We start from the raw sequence: 24237 nt of genomic DNA, 5'->3' as shown, positions 1-24237 counted from the left end.
CAGAAGAGATGACCAAAAGGAACAATACTTTCCAAGAAAGTAATTTAATGTCCAGAGAATGCATATGCTCAAACGGAGGAGCCTGTAAAGCCTTCAAAACCAAATTAAGACTCCAAGGAGGAGAGATTGATTTAATGACAGGCTTGATACGAACCAAAGCCTGTATAAAACAATGAATATCAGGAAGTTTAGCAATTTTTCCGTGGAAGAGCAGAGATTTGTCCTTTCAAGGAACTTGCAGACAAACCCTTATCTAAACCATCCTGAAGAAATTGTAAAATTCTAGGAATTCTAAAAGAATGCCAAGAGAATTTATGAGAAGAACACCATGAAATGTAAGTCTTCCAAACTCGATAATAAATCTTTCTAGACACACATTTACGAGCCTGTAACATAGTATTAATCACTGAGTCAGAGAAACCTCTATGACTAAGCACTAAGCGTTCAATCTCCATACCTTCAAATTTAATGATTTGAGATCCTGATGGAAAAATGGACCTTGAGATAGAAGGTCCGGCCTTAACGGAAGTGGCCAAGGTTGGCAACTGGACATTCGAACAAGATCCGCATACCAAAACCTGTGTGGCCACGCTGGAGCCACCAGCAGAACAAACGAACGCTCCATTATGATTTTGAAAATCACTCTTGGAAAAAGAACTAGAGGCGGAAAAATATAAGCAGGTTGATAGCTCCAAGGAAATGTCAGCGCGTCCACTGCTTCCGCCTGAGGATCCCTGGACATGGACAGGTACCTGGGAAGTTTCCTGTTTAGATGAGAAGCCATCAGATCTATTTCTGGAAGCCCCCACATCTGAACAATCTGAAAAAAACACATCTGGGTGAAGAGACCACTCTCCCGGATGTAAAGTCTGGCGACTGAGATAATCCGCTTCCCAATTGTCTATACCTGGGATATGGACCGCAGAAATTAGACAGGAGCTGGATTCCGCCCATGCAAGTATCCGAAATACTTCTTTCATAGCTTGAGGACTGTGAGTCCCACCTTGATGATTGACATACGCCACGGTTGTGACATTGTCTGTCTGAAAACAAACTGTTCTCTCTTCAGAAGAGGCCAAAACTGAAGAGATCTGAGAATGGCATGGAGTTCCAAAATATTGATTGGTAATCTCGCCTCTTGAGATTTCCAAACCCCCTGCGCTGTCAGAGTTCCCCAGACAGCTCCCCAACCTGAATGACTCACATCTGTTGTGATCACAGTCCAGGTTGGACGAACAAAAGAGGCCCCTTGAACTATACGATGGTGATCTAACCACCAAGTCAGAGATAGTCGAACATTGGGATTTAAGGATATTAATTGTGATATCTTTGTATAATCCCTGCACCATTGGTTCAGCATACAAAGCTGAAGAGATCTCATGTGAAAACGAGCAAAGGGGATCACGTCCGATGCTGCAGTCATGAGACCTAAAACCTCCATGCACATAGCTACTGAAGGGAATGATTGAGACTGAAGGTTCCGACAAGCTGCAACCAATTTCAGACATCTCTTGTCTGTTAGAGACAAAGTCATGGATACTGAATCTATTTGGAAACCTAAAAAGGTTACACTTGTCTGAGGAATCAAAGAACTTTTTGGTAAATTGATCCTCCAACCATGTCTTTGAAGAAACAACACTAGTTGATTTGTGTGAGATTCTGAAGAACATAAAGACTGAACAAGTACCAAGATATCATCCAAATAAGGAAACACTGCAATACCCTGCTCTCTGATTACAGAGAGTAGGGCACCGAGAACCTCTGAAAAGATCCTTGGAGCTGTCGCTATGCCAAAAGGAAGAGCAAGAAATTGGTAATGCTTGTCTAGAAAAGAGAATCTCAGGAACTGATGGTGATCTAGATGAATCGGAATATGAAGATATGCATCCTGTAAGTCTATTGTGGACATATAATGCTCTTGCTGAACAAAAGGCAGAATAGTCCTTATAGTCACCATTATAAATGTTGGTATTCTCACATAACGGTTCAAAATTTTTAGATCCAGAACTGGTCTGAAAGAATTCTCCTTCTTTGGGACAATGAACAGATTTGAAAAAAAACCCAGACCCCGTTCCTGAACAGGAACTGGCACAATTACCCCAGATACCTCCAGGTCTGAAACACACTTCAGGAAAGCCTGAGCCTTTTCTGGGTTCACTGGAATGCGTGAGAGAAAGACACTTCTCACAGGCGGTCTTACTTTGAAACCTATTCTGTACCCCTTGAGAAACAATGTCCTGAATCCAATGATTTTGGATAGAATTGATCCAAACATCCTTGAAGAATTTTAGTCTGCCCCCTACCAGCTGAGCTGGAATGAGGGCCGCACCTTCATGCAGACTTAGGGGCTGATTTAAATCTTTTAAATGGCTTGGATTTATTCCAGACTGAAGAAGGTTTCCAATTGGAAACCGTTCCCTTAGGGGAAGGATCAGGTTTCTGTTCCTTATTTTGTCGAAAGGAACGAAAACGATTAGCAGCCTTAAATTTACCCTTAGATTTTTTATCCTGAGGCAAAAAAGCTCCCTTCCCCCCAGTGACAGTTGAAATAACTGAATCCAACTGAAAACCAAATAATTTATTACCTTGGAAAGAGAGAGATAGCAACGTTGATTTAGAAGTCATATCAGCATTCCAAGATTTAAACCATAAAGCTCTTCTAGCTAATATAGCTAAAGACATATATCTGACATCAATTCTGATGATATCAAAAATGGCATCACAAATGAAATTATTAGCATGTTGAATTAACTTAACAATGCTATACACATTATGATCTGATACTTGTTGCGCTAGGGTTTCCAACCAAAAAAGTTGAAGCAGCTGCAACATCAGCCAAAGAAATAGCAGGCCTAAGAAGATGACCTGAACATAAATAAGCCTTCCTTCGATAAGATTCAAGTTTCCTATCTAAAGGATCTTTAAAAGAAGTACTATCTACCGTAGGAATAGTAGTACGTTTAGCAAGAGTAGAGATGGCCCCATCAACTTTGGGGATCTTTTCCCAAAACTCCAATCTATCAGACGGCAAAGGGTACAGCTTCTTAAACCTTGAAGAAGGAGTAAAAGAGGTACCCAGTCTATTCCATTCCCTAGAAATTACATCTGAAATAGCACCAGGAACCTCTGGAATAACTACATGAGTTTTAAAAATTGAATTTAAATGTTTACTAGTTTTAATATCAAGAGGACTAGTCTCCTCCATATCTAATGCAATCAACACCTCTTTCAATAAGGAACGAATATGAAGTATGAAGATTTGTCAGTGTCAATATCTGAGGCAGAATCTTCTGAACCAGATAGATCCTCATCAGAGATAGATAAATCAGAATGTTGTCGGTCATTTAAAAATTCATAAATTTTATGAGATGTTTTAAAAGACCTTTTACATTTATTAGAAGGTGGTATGACAGACAAAGCCTTCTGAATAGAATTAGAAACAAATTCTCTCACATTAACAGGAATATCCTGAGCATTAGATGTTGAAGGAATAACAACAGGTAATGGATTACTACTAATGGAAATATTTTCTGCGTGTAAAAGTTTGTCATGACAACTATCACAAATTACAGCCGGAGGTACAGTTACCACAAGTTTACAACAAATGCACTTAGCTTTGGTAGAACCGACTTCAGGCAGCAGGATTCCAATAGTGGATTCTGAAACAGGATCAGATTGAGACATCTTGCAATATGTAAGAGAAAAAATAACATATAAAGCAAAATTATCAATTTCCTTATATGACAGTTTCAGGAATGGGAAAAATGCAAACAGAAAAAGCCTCTGGAAACCAGAAGCAAAAATACATGAAGACTTAAATAATGTCAAAAGTCTGGCGCCAAGTATGAAGCCCACAACTGACAAAATATTTTTGGCGCCAAAAACGTCTGCAACTACGTGAAAATTCTCGCCGCCAACTAAGACGCCGGAAATGACAAAAATACATCAACAAACGTAATTCTCGCGCCAAAAAAGTCTTGCGCCAAGAATGACACAATAAATTATAGCATTTTGCGCACCCGCGAGCCTAACAGCCCGCAATTTAGAAGAAAGTAAATTTGAAAATTTCAGGTAAGAAATTTTTTTTAAAATTTTTTATTATTATATGTGCATTTCCCAAAATGAAAAGGACAGTCTGCAATAAGGAAATATACTGATAAACCTGAATCATGGCAAATATAAGTACAAACATAATATTTAGAACTTTACATTTAAAGTGCCAAACCATAGCTGAGAGTGTCTTAATAAAGGAAAACATACTTACCAAAAGACACTTATCTACATAAAGTAGATAGCCAAACCATCAGCAGAGGTAATGGTATATAAGAGTATATCCCATACGTCACTAGCTCATGGACTCTTGCCAATTACATGAAAGAAACCTACACACTGGACAGCTGCCAGTACCTAAGATGACGGCACCTAGTGGGAGGGAGGAGTATTTGTGAGCTGTCTGGGGGTGATCAGAGAGAACGGCGGGTCAAGGAGGGTTCTCTTCTACACAACATAAACATAAAAATAAAATAAAAAGTAATCTCTTTAAACTTCATATTGGCAGACTATCTGCCAGTACCTAAGATGGTGGTGGCCAGTGGGGGGGGGGGGAGAGAGCTGAGGGATCAGGTAGGGGTCAGGGGGTGGGAAGTGGTCAGGTGAGAGTGTAATCTCTAAACTACAGCTACATTTTACCTTACAAGCTAACTGATTATCCCCTTCACTACCGAGAATTTCAGAAGTTTGGTGTGCAGCTGCAATTAGTGGCCTTCTAATTACTAAAAAGCAATAGCAAAGTCATGCATGTCTGCTGCTTCTGAACAAGGGGACCCCAGAGATGTTTTTACAACCATTTGTCTTATAACTGCAGTACAGAAACCCAAAGTTTGTGAAAAAGTTTATGATTTTCTAATAATATGATTGCATTTGGGGAGAAACAGAGGCATGAAATATACCAAAATGGGCTCTATTTTTGTTTAAATGGAGTGATAGCAAAAATGCTAAAATCTCTGGTATTTTGGACAAGTTTTTCTCTAAGATACCCGGTCCTTAAAAAGATAGTCTAGTCAAAGATAAATCTTGATTCAGATAGGGCATGTAATTTTAAACAACTTTCCAATTTACTTTAATCATCAATTTTGCTTTGTTATATAGGTATTCTTAGTTGAACCCTAAACTTAGGCAGGCTCATATGCTTATCTGAATGCATTTAAAAAAAATCACAACTAGAGTGTTAGTTCATGTGTGCAATATAGATAACATTGTGCCCATGCCCAGGAAGTTACCTATGAGTCAGCACTGATTGGGTAAAATGCAATTGTGTCAAATGAATGAAATAAGGGGGCAGTCTGCAGTGGTTTAGATACAAGGTAATCACAGAGGTAAAAAGTCTATTAATATAACTGTGTTGGTTATGCAAAACTGGGGAATGGGTAATAAAGCGATTATCTATCCTTTTAAAACAATAAAAATTCTGGTGTAGACTGTCCTTTTGAGGGGTTAAGACACGTTTAAATTCACTTCTTTGTTATCTTTGTATCTTTTGTTGAAAAGCATATGTAATATCAGCAGCAATGCACTAATGGGAGCTAACTGGTAATTGGTGGTTAATTAAAGCACACATTTGTTCCTTGTCATTGGTCCACCAGATATGTTCAGCTAGTACCCAGTAGTGCAAAGCTATGTGTCTAATTCCTTTGAGTAACATATTTCCAAAAAAAAGTATGCTAAATAATAAAAAAAAACTATGCCGTGAAGCTTTTAGGTAGATGAAGTGTACTGGATTCGCTATAATAGGCAAATGCCAAAAGAATAATTTTAAAGGCTGCATCCCAACTCCGAATATTTCAAATGAGCTGCGTAGCACTTTTAAACCTCACTGCGGTCTCTTAGCAAAGTGTTTACATTTGTCATGTGGATTTGATAGAATAACTTAAAGGGACAGTCAACACCAGAATTTTTGTTGTTTTAAAAGATAGATAATCCATTATCTATCTTTTACCTCTGTATTTACCTTGTATCTATGCCTCTGCAAACTGCCCCATTATTTCAGTTCTTTTGACAGATTTGCATTTTAGCCAATCAGAGCTGTCTCCATGGTAAATTCACGTGCATGAGTTCAATGTTATCTATATGAAACACGTGAACTAATGCCCTCTAGTGGTGAAAAACTATCAAAATGCATTTAGATTAGAGGCGGCCTTCAAGGTCTAAGAAATTAGCATATGAACCTCCTAGGTTTAGCTTTCAACTAAGAATACCAAGTGAACAAAGCAAAATTGGTGATAAAAGTAAATTGTTAAGTTGTTTAAAATTACATGCCCTATTTGAAACATGAAAGGTTTTTTTGGACTTGACTGTCCCTTTAAGGGGATAAAGGAATTAGATATGGAATAAAACCTCCCAACTGTCACTATTTGAGGGGACAGTCATTAATTCTGACTTCTGCTCTGCTGTCCCTCTGAGACAGCCATATGTGCCTATTTGCAGAATTTCCCTTAGTCCTGCCCCAGAGCCCCCAGACATGCCCCATTATCCCACCCACAATCCCCCTGTGACCTCGTCCCTCCCAAATTAGCCCCACCCACAAAAACGGTGACAGCTCTCCTCAAACGTTTAGAGGTATGATGGAATGAATGTATTTTGGGAAATAAAATAATGCATCTGTGTTCTCTGGGGTGAATATGATACATTCTTTCATGATACAGGAGAATCGCCAAAGGGCTAAGCTTTTAGATGCCAAACACTGTCACAAAACTGACTTCCTTCGGGCGCCTTAAAAGGTCAAGAAACTAAAAACTAAACTTTCATGGTTCAGATAGAGCCTGTAATTTTATCTCCTTTGTACGCTGCCATGGCTTTAGCCATATAGTGCAAGATAATGTTATTTCTGCATGCCTCACAGAGGGGTTAAAGAGATAGAAATGTCAAAATTAAAGAGACAGTCTAGTCCAAAATAAACTTTCATGATTCAGATAGATTTTGCTTTGTTCTTTTGGTGTTCTTAGTTGAAAGCTAAACATAGGAGGTTCATATGCTAATTTCTAAGCCCGTGAAGGCCGCCTCTTCTCTCAGGGCATTTTGACAGTTTTTCACCACTAGATGGTGTTAGTTCATGTGTGTCATATAGATAACACTGTGCTTACGCACGTGGAGTTCCAGTGAGCCAGCTCTGATTGGCTAAAATCGATGTCTGTCAAAAGAACTGAAATAAGGGGGCAGTTTGCAGAGGCTTAGATACAAGGTAATAACAGAGGTAAAAAGTGTATTAATATAACTGTGTTGATTATGCAAAACTAGGGAATGGGTAATAAAGGGATTATCTATATTTTTAAACAATAACAATTCTGGTGTAGACTGTCCCTTTAAACTTATACGATTCAGATAGAGCATGTAATTTTAAGACACTTTTAAATGCACTTCTAATTTCAAATGTGCTTTGTTCTCTTGGTATCCCTTATTGAAAAAGAATATGCCCATATCCTACACTAGTGGGAGCTAGCTGCCGATTGATGCCTGCACACATTTTTCTCTTGTGATTGGATAACTAGATGTGTTCAAGTAGCTGTTCAGGATAGCAAAATAAATATAGCAAATTTGATAATAGAAGTAAATTGGAAAGTTGTTTAAAATTGTATGTTTTAGCCCAATCATGAAAGAAAATATTGGGGTTTCCTGTCACTTTAAGAGATTTTACAATTTACTTCTATTATCCAATGTTTAACTGTCTGTAACCTCTTTGCAAGCAACTGTGCAATAACAAAATATTTTAAGACATTAGAGCATTTTCTTTCAGCACTTATTCATTTAATGCATGCTTTGTCTGTGGTTTAAATTGCTATGGAATGGCTTAATGGTGTTTTCTAAGTACTGCGAGAGTGAACCCTGAGAGACAGAAGCATAAAAGCTGGAATTGATATACAAATAGTTTTCACAACTTATAGATGGTTGTTAGGAATTTCCAAAACATTCTGGTAAGATTGTAACTGATAAACATGCAAATGTGAAGTTCATTAAATATTAACAAATATGTATTTTAAGAGCCAGTGCTTTAGGTTCAACCATATAAGTTTTAAAATGTCTAACAATGTATTTGTATAGCTACTTATTTTTAAGAACTTCATTATCAATCTGATATGACAATTTTAACAGAAATTTGATTTCAACAATAAACTCTCCATGCAGCTAAAATAGTAATGAAGGGGTTAAGGAGCTGGAAGTTAAAGTCAGGTTCCCTTCTGGCTAGAGGCCCCTTCCTATTGAAATTAAAGACTTTAATTACCATGGTGAGAGGGGGAGATCAATACAGCTCAGTGCCCTGGGTACTGGTTGTCATAGTGATGTCTCTTAGATACATGCCGTCCCCCCCTACCCATCTTTCCAGGATTTCACCCCCCTCAAAAGCCTGGATTTGACCCCACAACCCAGTACAGCTCAAAGGGTCAAGCAGCAGGATTAAACCTGGCTGGGGTCCCTACAATCATCAGCATTATTATTCTAAAGATTATAACTTGAAAATCAAGTCCTTTGGGTCACTTTATGGTCCAGGCACACCTATATTCTCCCGTTATAGAACAACACTGAGATAAACTTAGAAGAAAGAGCTTTTACTCTGAATTTAGGAAGTGATGGATTTAAAATGTTGCTTTAATTGTTCAAAAACAAACAAACAAGAGAGCATGTCAGAGGGTCACACATGAGTCAATAACATTGCTTAAAATAAAGCTACTCCATCCTGAGCCTTATGTCTCAGTTCCTTGTGTGTTAGCTCTGGAAACATAGTGCTCCATATGGCTATTGTTGATACGAAGCCTCCCCAAGGCACTTAAGTATGTGACCTTATGGGTAGTGTGGAAGCCAGCTATTTCTTGGGAGCCATATATATTCCATATTTGGATATTTGAAACCATAGTTTTCTAATTGTAATAATACTCTTCCAATAAATCTCAAGGGCGCAGGGCAGTGGCAGATAAGGGAGTGATGGGCGGAGCTAAGCAAGCCCTATCGTTATTGTAGAACTCCAATTCTCAAAGATGTCAAAAGTCATAAATTTGCCAGGCAGTACCCATTCCACATGTCTCTTGTTTTATGCAGGATAGAGCCAAATATCTCAAATACAAATATTAATAAAAAATTAAGGGATATAAAGCGGAAAATAATGACCTCCTCCCACCACACAAAACAGTACCAACTGCTATCCTTGATATGGGGCTCTCTGACAACCTATATTAATATCCTACATGTCTAAGGTCTAAAACCTCCCTTGATTATAACCGTTACATTTTTTGTCATTTAAAATCAAAATTTCCACATTTTGTCCTACAATCCCAGCCCCCAGGACTAGTCAGAGGGCATATTGCCCAAGCCATTGTAGCCATCTGGCGCACTAGTTGTTGCTTGCTGCTGTGGTGAGGGAGACTAAAAAATACTGCATAGTTAAATCATTATTTATATAGCATAAACCATTAACAGATCAAACCACAAATTAACATACAAAGAAGAGTCAAATACAGCAATAATAATTTAGCTCTGTGTGAACTATCATTAGTATCCTTAATACTTAAGTTATAGAAACTATGTGCAGGTTGGTGCTGCAGGCGGACTTTCTACTAATTATTTCTGCCTTTATTTTTTAAAATACCTAACTCTCTCATTTACATCTCTCCTTGTCATGGCTACCTTTGTGGGTGGTTGAATATAGGCCCCAAGCACCACTAATACCAATGGCACTACTGGTGGTTATAGGGAACCCACTATTGTTTATAAATTCAAATCTTTGTGTAGGGAAATTATCTACACATATGAATTATAATATATTATATAGGTATAGGTGCTGTCAGGGCCTAGGCCAACAAGGCTGGTGCCTAGGGCAGCAGATTTGGGAGGGGCAGCACATCTGCCCTATCCTCTGTCTCTAAAAGCCAGCACACAGTACAGTGAGCAATAAAGCGGAGGCTTTTACAGAGAAGACAAGGCACATGCGCTGATTAAGGTCACTCTTTACAGGCAGTGATCCTTTAAACCATTGCTTCATTTAGAGCCGCAGGCATTTTTGCAGTGGAAGCGTTCTTGGTGAGAAACTTGACCGGGGATATGCTTCCAAGGTGAGGCTGGAGGAGAAGACCTTGGGACGATATGTTACCTCCCCTTATCAGCTATATTGGGTCTGTGAGCAAAGTGCTTATTGCAGGTCTTAGTAACTAACAGACTGGATGTGTCTGTGCACTGCTTAGATCAGCTTGTGATGTCTAATCATAACCTCTCAGTGCTAATGTATGATAGCTACTAATAGCTAGCTTTCTCTGCATTCATGAACCCATGGAGTAAATAGTAAAAATGGACACTTAAAAAGTTTCATTACTTGAATGATGGTAATAACTGTATGTTGTTGCATGTAAAGGACAGTGATTGTTTCAAAGTGTATTCTTCTTTCCCTCCCTTCCTCTCTCCCTTCTTTCCCTTTCTCCCTCCCTTCTACCCTCAACTCACTCCCTCCCTCAACTCCCTCCCTTCTTTTCCTCCCTCCCTCCTATCTTTCTCTCAACTCCCTCCCTTGCTCCCTTCTTTCACTCCTTTCTTTCCCTCATCACTTTTCTCTTCTATCGCTCTCTCCCTCCCTTCCTGGTTTCCTTTCCCTCCCTTTTTGCCCCTCACCTTCTTTTCTCTCCCTTCTCTCAGGGAGAAAATGGTATGAGATGCATGCAATTCAACCCAACTCTATGCAAGTGTTTTGCTAGCCCATCTTCTTTTGAATTGTTATAAAAACAAAAACAAGAAAAAAACATTTTACACACTGATCCAAAAAAATATTAAGTGGAAAAAAAGGCAAAAAACCTTTGCAGGGGGGCAGCAGAATTTTGAGTGCCTAGGGCAGCACAAAACATAAATACGTCACTGGGTGCTGTGTACTATATACAATATTTCCTAAAGCAGTACAGGACTGCAAACATTTTAAAACGTCAAGCACTTACATTCCCTTAGGGGTTGTACAATTTTTGCAGTCCTGTACTGCTTTAGGAACCACCAATATCTGCCTAGAACTGCAACTGGTATGGCCTTTTGGCTTAATGTTAATATCAGCAATGCCATGAATGCCTATTGTATGTAGATACCACTCTAGTTCTGGGCATCCACTGATCTGTGGATGCTGTGTGGTATGTGCAGACACCAGCCTAGTCCTGGGCACTGCAACCCTTCCTCTCTTAACTTACTAAATTTACTGATTGAAATCCAGTAGAGGCCAACATTATATGTTAATTTTTGCCACTACTGATACAGTGAATAGCTCAGAGTGCCAGCCCCCCGTACTTACAAAATAATTGTAAAAGGAAGCCAGTTTCCTGACCAATGAGCATTATCCTCTCTATGGAAACCTACTGTTCATTCAAAATGCGCCCTTGACTGGTGGCTTCTCACCTGTTGTGATTCTTCAGCTTAATGTGCCCACTTGGTGCCAACTCATGTCCATTCTTAAGCCAGGTGATTTGAGGAGGTGGTTCACCTTGTGCCAGGCATGTGAAGATAGCTGTTGTGCCAACAGGACGAGAAATAGATTGGGGATGCTGCACAAATTCAGCTGGTGCTACAATACAAAACACCATAAAGTTTGTGAATATAAATGATAGGTTTTATGATAAGCTGCAATTATCATACCAGAAGTTAGGAAAAACATCATAAAATGGTGAGCTACAATAAGGAAATGGTTGTAGGTTAAACAAATTGTGTCAGAGTGTGTTGGATAATTACTTACCCATAGAATTAACTTTTCAGTCTGCCAATGAAATACCACTCATATATTTAATAGCAGCCACAACTATAGATCATTTAACACAGATACTACTACTATTATATGAATGAGAGCATTTGGATGCCCAAACATTAGTGGTAAAGAAAAATCATAAAACAGTCTGATGCACATCAATATCCCAATAGAAAAATTGTGACAATAGAAATGCATTTGTAATTTAAATAATGCTAGGTGGAACATAAGACAGTAGATATCACAATAACAGAAAATAGTCAGTGTTACCAGATGACACAGGCAAGCAAAATATTTTTAGTATCCACTATTCATAGTGACACTGATAAGCAGAGATACCCAGGTCTCTGTTCTTCAGAGATTTTATCCAGCAGTGGAACAAAACATAACAACAACTTTGTCACAGTGCAATGGTCATGGGGAGTGCTTGCAACTCACAACATACTGGCTACAGAATGTTGCATACAACAATCCAAATCTAAGGTAAAATTTGAGGTTAGAGTCAGGGCTAGTGTTAAGTTTAGGGACAAAGATAGGGATAATTCTAGGATAGAAATAGCATAGGGATAAGGCAAGAGTAAAAGTTGGGTTTAGAGACGGGTGTAATTGCAAATGGTTAACCACTGGGATGCCAGAGAGGATGGTTACTCATTAAAAAGTAGTGTTAAATTCCTCTGCAGCATCAAAGGGGTTAACAAGCATTTTTGTCCTCCCGGTGGCAATGTCACTAGTGCCATTTCTGCCCAGGCACAAATTCTGCAGCTAGAATGTATCCATGGCAACATCAGGGCTCCAATATTTGACTCTTGTAGTTGATTTAGCTGGATATTATTTAAGAAGCTCTAAAAAAAGGATGAGTATTTCAGGTGATTTTCCTTTTCTGAGAACCAGGGAAAATTCTATGAAGACATGTTAGAGAATTCGGTAGAATAGGTGCAGCAAAGAAAAAGTCTTGCACACTTGTACAATCAATATTAGGGATTATACAGAAAGGTGATGACAGGAATAGAAGCATATATAGTGGATTAGCAATGCAATATATACTGAATGATTGAAAGCAATAGTTAGGAATTCAATTAATTGAAAATGTTGTTAGCTATGGTCATAATTCTTTTCAAAGTATCATATGATCAGTATTATTTTATAGATACAGGCATACCCCACATTTACGTACACAATGGGACCAGAGCATGTATGTAAAATGAAAATGTACTTAAAGTGAAGCAATACTTTTTTTCACTTCTCAATGCTTGTACTGCATTATAATAGTCATTTATAGGCATAACTGATATAAATAATACATTTATAACTAAAATAAACACAATACTATAAGGTTAGGGCAAAAGAAAATATTTATTGCAAAATAAACACATTTTTTTCTAAGCTTAGGATCAGCTTCGGGCAACAGAACATACAGTATTTACTGTACTGTATTGCAAAATAAAGACAACATTTTCTAAGATTAGGATCAGTTTAGGACAAGAGAACATAATTACTGTACTGTACAGTTTTGCAAAATAAACACAACATGTTCTAAGCTTAGGATCAGCTTAGGGCAAGAGAACATATTTACTGTACTGTATTGCAAAATAAACACAACATTTTCTAAGCTTAAGATCAGCTTAGGGCAAGAGAACATATTTACTGTACTGTATTGCAAAATAAACACAACATTTTCTAAGCTTAGGATCAGCTTAGGGCAAGAGAACATATTTACTGTACTGTACTGTATTGCAAAATAAACACAACATTTTGTAAGCTTAGGATCAGCTTAGGGCAAGAGAACATTTTTACTGTACAGTACAGTATTGCAAAATAAACACAACATTTTCTAAGCTTAGGATCAGCTATGAGCATTTATTCTAGTAAGGATGAAGTCATACTGGTATCTTCTGTTTCACAAGTCAACTCTTCAAAGGTGAGACGCTTTCTTGCTGGCAAATTGGGTGTACTACAAGTAGCAATAAAAGAAGGAGCAGGACTGGGTGGTGATGCCAGAGCTGGAAATGGACTGTTAGTTGATGATCTGGTATCCAAATGACTGTCTGTCGATGATGATGATCTGCGTGCTGATGGACTTTTAGAAAAGTAAGTCTCTATGGAGGTTTGAAGTGTAGCTCTCTTCTTTTCTCTGTAGATTTCTTTGTAACAGGAATAAGCCCCTGAAATGTTACCATTGACTGTGAAGCTTCTTTCAAAGTCCCTATCATGCTTTTCAAAAAGAGCCATGGCGCTATCAAGATGACGGAAAGCTTGAAAGAGAATTTTTGAAGTTAAGCCTTCAGGCTGTTCAATGGTCTCAACCCCATTTTGCACATCTTCTTCTTCTTCTCTCTCCTCTTCAAGTTCTAGAAGATCTTCATTGCTGAGGGGCTCAGTATGGGACGCAAGCAGTTCAGCAACATCTTCTGGCTCTACTTCCAGCTCTAACTGCCTTGCCATCTCTACAATATTTTCATTAACATTAGCTACAGAATCATCAACGCCTTCAGAATCATCAGCTAACTGTGGGCATAATTTTTTCCAGGCCCTTTTCATTGTGGTATCCTTTATGTCATTCCAAGCATCTCTTACAGTTTTAATGCAATCCAAGATGTTGTAGCTTTTCCAGAATTTCGATAGGACTTCTTGCCCCTGCACCTTCTTCTTTGTCTATTGCTGCAATACACTTACTGAATGTTCTTTCTAAGTAGTTTAACTTGAAGGCAGCTATGACACATTGATCCATGGGCTGCAGTAATGAGGTGGTATTTGGTGGTAGGAATTCCACTGTAATGTTAGGATTGAGCTCATCTAGCGTTCGAGGGTGTCCAGGAGCATTATTAACAAGCAGCAAAATCTTGAAAGGGATATTATTGTCCTTGCAATAAGCTTTCACCTCTGGAACAAAGCAGGTGTCAAACCAATCCTCAAAAAGGGCTGCAGTTACCCATGCTTTTTTATTTGCCCTCCAATGCACTGGAAGTCTAGTTTTAACATAGTTCTTCAAAGCTCTTGGATTTTGAAAATGGTAAATAAACAAAGGATTTAGCTTTATGGTACCAGAAGCATTGCCACCTAACAGAAGGGTTATTCTATCTTTAGCTGGCTTGTAGCCTGGCATTGATTTTTCCTGTCTTGCAATGAAGGTTCTTGCAGGCATCTTCTTCCAGAATAGACCAGTCTCATCCACATTAAAAATTTGATCCATGGAGTAGCCTCCATCTTCAATATTTTTTGCAAATTCACTTGGATAGCTTTCTGCAGCCTCAGTATCTGCAGCAGCTGCCTCTCCTTGTACTTTGATGTTATGTAGATTAGACCTCTTCTTAAACCTATCAAACCATCCACGGCTTGCAACAAATTCAACATCCTTTGCTGCTTCACCTTTCTTAGCCTTCAGGTCATTGAATAAGCTTAAGGCTTTACTTTGTATAGTTGCCTGGTTTACAGGAACATGGCGTGTTGTCTGATTTTCTATCCAAAGTATTAGGAGTCTCCATGTCTGCAACAATGCTATCCCTTTTTCGAATTGTTGTGGTGTTAACAGGTGTAGCACTTTTAACTTCTGCAACAATTTTTTCTCTGTTCTTCATGACTGTGTTAATTGTGGTCCTAGTGAAGCCTAGCTTTCGGCCTATTTCAGCTTGAATTACACCTTCATCATACAATCTAATAATTTTAAGCTTCATATCCAAGGTAATAGATTTACGGCATTTTCTTTTTATCTACCATTATCAGCTCTAGGTAAAGGTACATTTGTACTGTGTGCCAAGCGTGTTACAATCAGTACTGTACGTGTACTGTATACAGTATATGTTCCCCAAAGTTCTATGTACAAGTAGTGGTACAGTGCAGTATTATGGCAGGAATAAAATACCAATTTGGGTGCAGGAATCTTCTATACACAGTGTGTGCCAAGCGTGTTACAATCAGTACTGTACGTGACTGTAAACAGTATATGTTCCCCAAAGTTCTATGTAGTGGTACAGTGCAGTATGGAATAAAATACCAATTTGGGTGCAAGAATCTTCTATATACGATTCACTTTTTAACTTCACTTTTTAACTTGCAAAGTCGTTAGTGCGCGGCTTCTACACAGTGAGCGGAAACCCCACCTCCTCATGGTGCGCAGCAACATCTTCCTGGCGCGCGGCAACCTCTTCCTGAACCATAGAGACTAACTGTTCATGTGCGCAGGGGCGGGTTTTGTCCGTTCTGGCGAGTGTCCGTAAAGAGAGGGTCCGCAATAGCTATGTACGTACTCGTGAGTGTTTGTAAAGTGAAGGTCCGTAAAGTGGGGTATGCCTGTATTAAACATATTTTTTTATATGTGCATAGTAAGTACCAGCAATTAAAATGGACCGTCAAGTCAAAATTAAACATTCATGATACAATAAAACGTATATTAAATTGTACGTGAAGAACATTGCAATGTGACATATGTATAGATAATATACAGGTAGCTCTCAGTTTACACTGGGGTTAGGTTCCAGAAGGAATGGTTGTAAATTGAAACCGTTGTAAATTGAAACCCAGTTTATAATGTAAGTCAATGGGAAGTGAGGGAGTTAGGTTCCAGGCCCCTCTCAAAATTGTCATAACTAACACCTAATGCATTATTTTTAAAGCTTTGAAATGAAGACTTTACATGCTAAACAGCATTATAAACCAAATAAAATAATCACACAACACAGAATATATAATTAAACTAAGTTAAAGGGACACTGAACCCAAATTTGTTCATTTGTAATTCAGAAAGAGCATGCAATTTTAAGCAACTTTCTCATTTACTCCTATTATCAATTTTTCTTCGTTCTCTTGCTATCATTATTTGAAAAAGAAGGCATCTAAGCTTTTTTTGGTTTCAGTACTCTGGACAGCACTTTTTTATTGGTGGATTAATTTATCCACCAATCAGCAAGGACAACCCAGGTTGTTCACCAAAAATGGGCCGGCATCTAAAAAGGAGTAAATTCGAAATTTGCTTAAAATTTCATGCTCAATCTGAATCACGAAATTAAATTTTTGGGTACAGTGTCCCTTTAAATGAACAAAAACATTTGCTAAACAGCATTATAAACCTAATAAAATAATCACACAGCACAGACTTTACTTGCATTTTTCTGCAAACAGTTCTTTCTATGCATTCCAATCTGGACTGATTTATAGACAGGAAGATCTTGTTCCTATGAAATCTGCTCAATAGTTCAGGTCTGGTTAAACTGATTAATTTCAGCTTGCTTGGCTTGCATATATTTGCTGCAACACAAGTGGACAGCTCCACCTACTGGCTTTTTTAATCAATGCACTGCTTCTCAATGGTTTTCAATGGTTGTTATTCTGAAACGGTGCAAATTGAACCGTTGTAAACCGAGGGCCACCTGAACAGTAAAACACATAAATACATCTGTACACACATATATATATATACATAGTTAGACATGTGTATCTATGTATCTCTATGCTAAATCCATTTGCATTCCTTTTTTTCTTTCTAATACTTCATATCTTAGAGCCCTTAAAAATTATTACAAAAAAATTGCGTTAGAAAGTTATATCAGACAGTGTTATTAAGAGTGTAACTGTACTCTTAAATGTATTTTTGATGTTTTTTGTGCCACACAAATTAGCACGCCAGTCGCCAGCGATATTCTTATATAGCTTGCACGCAAACGTTAGAGCGCCACTTTTGATCTAGCCCTTAGTGTGTTAAATGACAAGAAATATATAAGCAGATTTAAATGACACATAGGAATATCTCCCATAACAGGCAATCAATGCATTTTTAACAAAGAGAGTCTAAAGCACTTTTATTTGTTGGTGGAGTTGCAGGTTATATGTGCTGCACAAGTAACTATGGGAAACTGCTTTGGGAGGCTTCATATGCATCTCACTGTGAATCAGGCTAGTATAGCCACTATGCTTTTAACGATCTCCATGCCAGACATGGCACCTGAGGGAAATGTGCAACTTAGCTATTTATGTTCTTGAGAATCCAGCAATGCAGCATCTGATATTCGTGATATAACTCACTCTTCTCTGCACCCTCAATACCCAATCCCAGCATGCACTGTTCCTGACTCAGGGAATCAAACTCATACATGACTTGCTTTTTAAATGAAGGACTTTGTTCTATAATGTGTCAGGGGTGTGAAAATGGAGGGGGGGGGGGGTGACAGTGCAAGATGCCTGGAGGTGTTGCCTGGCAGTATACAGGGGTCTGGCAGCTGGAAGGGAGACTATAAAGAGCAGGCAAAAATAATGTACAGGTTTATTGTTTTGTATCTCTTTCTTTCTTATTATTTCTTGGTAACAAGTATTTTCGCCATCTAAGCAAAGCTGATAGGTGCCTGATAGATTAACCCCTTCAACAGCAAAGCATGCCTTTGTAATGTGCTTCACTTTCATAGAGATATTAAACCCAGACAAAGAAACACTGTGAAAAAATAACAGACATCTTCTTCATTAAAATGATTACCAGTGTACTTACTGTACTATATCTAGCCAACAGGCTTTAAACAAAGAGATGTTGGTACTAGAGTGCTATTTTCCTAATGATACTGTAATAAATCAATATTTCATTCAGTTTGTTTTGTTGCAATTTTATTTAATGTTTTGTGAACTAAGTATGAGGGATGAAATTAAAAGGAACTCGTTTGATGTACAACTAGGGATGGGCGAATGTTTCTAAACATTCGAAATTTAAAACATGTTTTTATACATATGTTCATTCAAATCAAATTTTGAATGTTTACATAACATTCTAACATTCAATTTTAGAATGTTTGTTTTCAAATTTTTAGATTACATTCAAAAATATTAGTTTGAATAATAGAATGTTTAGCTTTGTATTATATTCAATATTTGAATTCGATATCTATATTTCACATTCGATTTCGAAATGTAATATTCAAATTCGATTCCAATATATCACATTTGATTTTGTAATGTAATATTCAAATTCGATTTTAATTTCGAAATAGTATTTCTAAGCTACAATTTTCTTTTGTAATGTAATATTCTAATTCGAAATGGATTTTATATTTCAGTTATCTTATAAATATTAGAATTATTTAATAATTGAGTTTAAATATTCAAATCAACTTATTCCCTCCCATATGTAAATTAAATAGTTGTAGTTGTTAATATTTCATTTGACAGGTTTAGTTTTGGAGAAAAGGGACGTACTGGTTTGGTGGTCGTGTTGGAATATTTTGATACTGATTTTTTTTTCTAAATACTACTATTATCTATCTATTTGCTCCTGTGGCATCTTTTATTTTTTATTTTTGTGTGGGCACAACTGTGGAGGGTGGACTGCACACCATGAGAAGACGCATTTTTTATCTTCATCGTCAATCAATTTCATATATTTTTGGAGAGGTAATTTGCGGTCTATTATTATTTTTTATAGGCAAAAATTCAGGTGATGGTGATAGGTGGCTATCTGCTTTTACTTTGTGCATTTATTTAGTTGTTTTTTTTTTCTAAGAATTTAATTTGAAAAATTATTCATCTTTATATTCATTGTAATTTTGTAAGTCTATTCTACATTAGTGTTTCTTAACCACAGTCCAGAAGTGGCCCTAACAGGCTATATTTTCATGGTGTCTTAACTAGAGCACAGGTAAAATAATCAGTACCTATGGTGAGAGCCAGGTTAGTTACCATGGTTACTGATTATTTTACCTGTACTCCAGTTAAGATGTTCTGAAAATATTGCCTACTAGCCTAGGTTTACTTGAGGACTGTGGTTGAGAAGTACTGATGTTCATCATAGAGATGTTGTACTTGTAATGTAGTGTGGGTTGTGTTTTACTGTGCTAGTCCTGCTTTGTATCTGGGTATTGAATGGGCATTGGCAGCCAGTGATGCTGACTGACTAGGGTCTAATTTATATTTGTAGACTAGATTTTCTTTTAGATTTGTGAAGTATGATATGTTAAAAAGATACATTTTGATACATTTCGAATATTCAATTTCAATTGAATGTTATATTCGATTTTCAGAGTCATATTTGAAATAATGCAATCCATTTTGATTTTGAATGTCCATAAAAAATTGAATATATACATTCAAATTTTGAATGTGTATATTCAATCTTTTCATTCGAAAACTGTAAATAACATTCGAAAATAGAATTTCTAAGAATATTCGTTCTTATCAACATTCGAATTTGTCATTCGAATTTCGGTAATAACATTCGTTCTAACATTCGAATTCGAAAATTTACACATTCGCCCATCCCTATGTACAACCTGTGTGAATTTTTTAAGTTTGCATAGTGGTATTTAAAGATAGAAATCTTACTGATCACATGTTCTAGAGTTTGTGAAGAATGTGTTAATATAGTAAATATCAGTAGATCACATGATTGTTGTGTGCTTTCCTGTAGCTAGGAGTGATAATATAACTATAGCATCAAGTACAAAATAATATTATTGAGCTTGTACTATGCACAGAATATAGAGCTCATACAAACTTCCCAGACCAGTAGACACTCACTTAAGGACACTAAACCTACTTTTTTTCTTTATTCATGATTCAAACAGAGCATTCAAATTTAAATAACTTTCCAATTTATTTCTATTATCAAATTTGCTTCATTCTCTTATTATCTTTTGTTGATGGGGCAGCAGTGCACAATTGAGAGCTAGCTGAACACATCAGGCGAGACAATGACAAAAGGCAAAAATGTGAAGCCACCAATCAGCAGCTATCTTCCAGTAGTGCATTGCTGCTCTTAAGCCAACCTAGTTATGCTTTTCAACAAACAAAGGATACCACAAAAACAAAGGCAATTAGATAATAGAAGTACGTTGTAAAGTTTTTTAAAACTGCATGTTCTATCTGAATCATAAAAGTTAAATTTTGACTTTAGTGGCCCTTTATATCTGGACTCTCCTGTTATATAATATAATACAATATATATTGCGTGTACACATAGTTATAGATAGACAGATTGGGAACTAGCTATAGATAGCCATATAAGTAGTAAGATGATAGATAGATAGATAGATAGATAGATAGATAGATAGATAATAGATAGATAAATCAGACTTGTTAAATATAAGGCCCAGCTACAATGTATTCCAATGAATTTAGGTGTCTATTCTCTGTACTGAGCTCATTACACTTCTGTACCAGGTATGATTTAGTTTTGTTGCTCTTATAATATCAGTAATCATCTTTTACATTTGCTTGCATAGATGGAAATACAGAACTGGGGAAGATTTAACATATACAGTATATCTGCCTGGATCTGTACAATAACACACGTACAGTATACAATCTCACCACATTTCCTGGCTGATTGCAATAGCACATTTCAAACATGTAACATTTTTTTCAAAAATGAATTGTGTTGGTCCCTTGTAAATTAAAATTTGAACTTTTATTAATTCTTACAAAATCAAATTTACCCCAAAATAAAATTAGTCAAAGGAATTTTATTATACATTAAATTCTTACATACAAAGTTCTGGAGCCCAAACGATGTAGATCGCTTAGACCACTCACATAAAATCCTTACTGCTTGCTTTTGCGCTCATATTACAAGTCAATGGTTAATATACAGTATATGTTGCAAGCAGAGTATAGTGTGTGTTACCATAGTCACGTCAAATAGTGTAGATGTGTAACTTCAAACATTTGTATTTGCCATTTTGCTATTTTCAGCACCAGATTTATTAGTGTAAAAAGTGCACAGATAATTGTGTGTAGAATTGTTACACTAATAAAAATAGCTGAATGTCAGCCATAATTGGCATTAGTTTCTATAACAAATGCTGAATACAATTTGTTCCTTATGCCTAATAATTTCCATCAGATAATAGATAGAGGTCTATGAGGTCCTGCACTATAATTCATGTTGGATAACGCTCACTCATAAAGTTCATGGAGCACAATAATTCTGATCAAGTAGTAACGTTTTTAATCAAGTTCTTTTCTATACAATCTACCAACACTTAATACCTGGTTTTCAAAAGCACTAAAAGAGAAAGTGGTATGTCAGATTGAGAATGAACGTAACAAGTTACCAATCATTTGTAAGACAAATATGATGAACATGCTACGGACACTTTCCATTGAAAGTATAAGTATTAGGTGCGTTAAAAGAACTTGTAATAGTCTTGACCTTGAAAAAAACATAGCATATCCATGTTCTCTGGTTGCCTTATTACATTGTGATAAAAATACAATTCCGCCCATACTAAAGAAAATTAAGTCTATCTACAATCCAATCCAGATGTGGAAAAAGATATGTTCAATGTTACACATTCAACCTAGAATCTCTCGATATCTACCTCTTTTAAATAATCCACATTTCCAAGTCGGCATACAATCTGCTCTCTTCTCTAAATGGGAATCTCTGGGCCTTCAGAATATCTCCCAACTACTTGATTTTCAAAATAAATGTATTAAAACCTTCGATTCTCTTAAAAAGGACTTCCATCTTCCTAATAAATTTTTTTTTTGCCTATTTGCAAGCACAACATTTTGCCCTTAAATTAGTAAAGGACTTTGGTTGGGAATGGTCCCTAGGTATACTCGAGAATTGGATCTTATTAGCCAAGAATGGCTTAATATCGATTTCATTTATATACCAGAGGTTGGTCTCTCTTAAAGGCCCAGAAATATTAGAAAACTTGCAGGCTAAGTGGACAAACACACTATTAGAGGATCTAGGAGAGACCCCTGTAATTACTTTATCAATCCAAGCAATCGCACGTGCCACTCTCTCCGCTACGTGGAGAGAGACACATGTTAAACTATTATTTATGACTTATTTTTCCCCAGAGAAGGGAACTAAATGCCGAAGTCTTACCTTTCATAAATGCCCAAAATGTTCCTATCCCTCGGCTAACCTTATCCATATGTTCTGGAATTGTCCAAAAATAAGGAATTGTTGGTTGAAAATACAATATTGGCTTATTAACTCAGTAGGAATATCTTCACTATCATTTTCTCCCTTAAATACAATTTTCCCACTAGAGGTCTTTGGCCTCCCTCGAGATAAACTTAAAATAGTTACTTTGGTAATTCTCGCTGTTCGATATTTAATATTGAAGAAATGGAAATCGCGAGCAACCCCAAGTATATTGGAGGTAAAGAACTGTTTGAAGAAACAGTGTATAATAGAACAAATAGATACCAACTTACAGAATGACCAAGAGGTGAGGAGTTTCTTCTCTAAATGGTCAGACTTTATTAAAGCGCTGCCCGCAAGTGAAATTGAACATTTAATTTACCCCTTTAGAAATACGGAGTTGGTTCTCCTGGGAATTTGGTAGATCCTTTTCAGTTAATAAACGAACCATCAAAGCCATGATTCTTGTATTTTTTTCTTTTTTTTTTTTTTTTGTCTTGCTTGTCTTCTATCTCTAGTGCCCCCCCTCCTTTCTCTCCCCCCTTTTTTTTTTTTTTTTTTTTTATATATTTTTTGTTTTTTTTGTTTTGTTGTGTTTGTTTTATTAGGGTTTATTTATTTCACGTGCTTACGGTTTAAGATAATTAGTAGATACTTAATTAAAATAAAGGAAAAGAAAAAGGGGCATCAGGAAGACAAGTTTAAAGTGCTATTGTTGAGAGCTAAAATCAGGAATGTATTTTATAGATCAGACCAGATTCTGTCATTACAAGAACTGATTTGATGTTTTTTCTTTTCTTTTCTCCTCTATATGAAATTATGTTGTAATAAAAATCCTGATGCTTGTTAATAAAGATAAATTGAAAAAAAAAAAAAAAAAAAAAAGAACTTGTAATAATGCACACGTGTTATCAGTTGCACTCCATCTAGGCAAAAATCTTTTATTATAGCAAACCATGGATCAGCTATTTTATAGGGTGCAAAAAATTGGTTGTAGGAGCAAAATACAATTAACCTTTACTAAGCAATTTGCCTTATATTTACACTATTATAAAAGGTACAGGCATAAAATGTAACTCATTACCTTGCACTACCAAACGTCCCTGTGCTGTTCGGCGCACTCTGGTTCCTGGTTTATTAGCAGCACACACATAGACTCCAGAATGGTGCACAGTAAGGTCAGAAATCATCAGATTTCCAGTTCCCAGAACCTGGATCCCTTCAACACCTATTGGACGGCCATCTAGAGAAAATATAACCATTCACTGAAGGATTACATTAAAAAACAAATCTCTGATAAATAGTGTTACAAGTTCAGTAAGACATGCACATTGACTTGGAAGGTTGATAGGGGTCTGTTGATGAAATCACACCACCTTCCCAAATCCCATTTTAACAGAATGTCTCCACTAGTGCAATGTATGTTACCTTGGAATCTCACATTATCACACTATATGTCACAGACTGGCTTTGAAAGCTCCAAAAAAAATTCTCAACTTGGAAGCTTGGTGCTTTCCACAACCCTCCTCACACTGAAATCTTAACACACAAAGTTCACAATCTTGAAAACCCCCCTAAGAAATCCCCACCTTGCAATCCCATCAAATAATACAAACTTTCTCCCTTGAAGTTT

General features: G+C 36.8%; 1 protein-coding gene across 1 annotated transcript in view; it reads right to left on the bottom strand.

Annotated features, from left to right (window-relative positions):
• Positions 1 to 24237, bottom strand: part of IGDCC3 (immunoglobulin superfamily DCC subclass member 3) — a 237903-nt gene that overhangs the window by 63174 nt on the left and 150492 nt on the right. The window contains exons 6-7 of the mRNA XM_053719580.1: positions 23689 to 23847; positions 11410 to 11575 (exon numbers count right to left, since the gene is read on the bottom strand). Coding sequence (XP_053575555.1) covers positions 11410 to 11575; positions 23689 to 23847 — 325 coding nt within the window. The remainder of the gene's footprint in view (positions 1 to 11409; positions 11576 to 23688; positions 23848 to 24237) is intronic.

The sequence above is a fragment of the Bombina bombina genome, chromosome 6 (genome assembly GCF_027579735.1).
Source record: "Bombina bombina isolate aBomBom1 chromosome 6, aBomBom1.pri, whole genome shotgun sequence".
NCBI lineage: Eukaryota > Metazoa > Chordata > Amphibia > Anura > Bombinatoridae > Bombina > Bombina bombina.
This window is presented reverse-complemented; position numbering and strand designations above follow the sequence as displayed.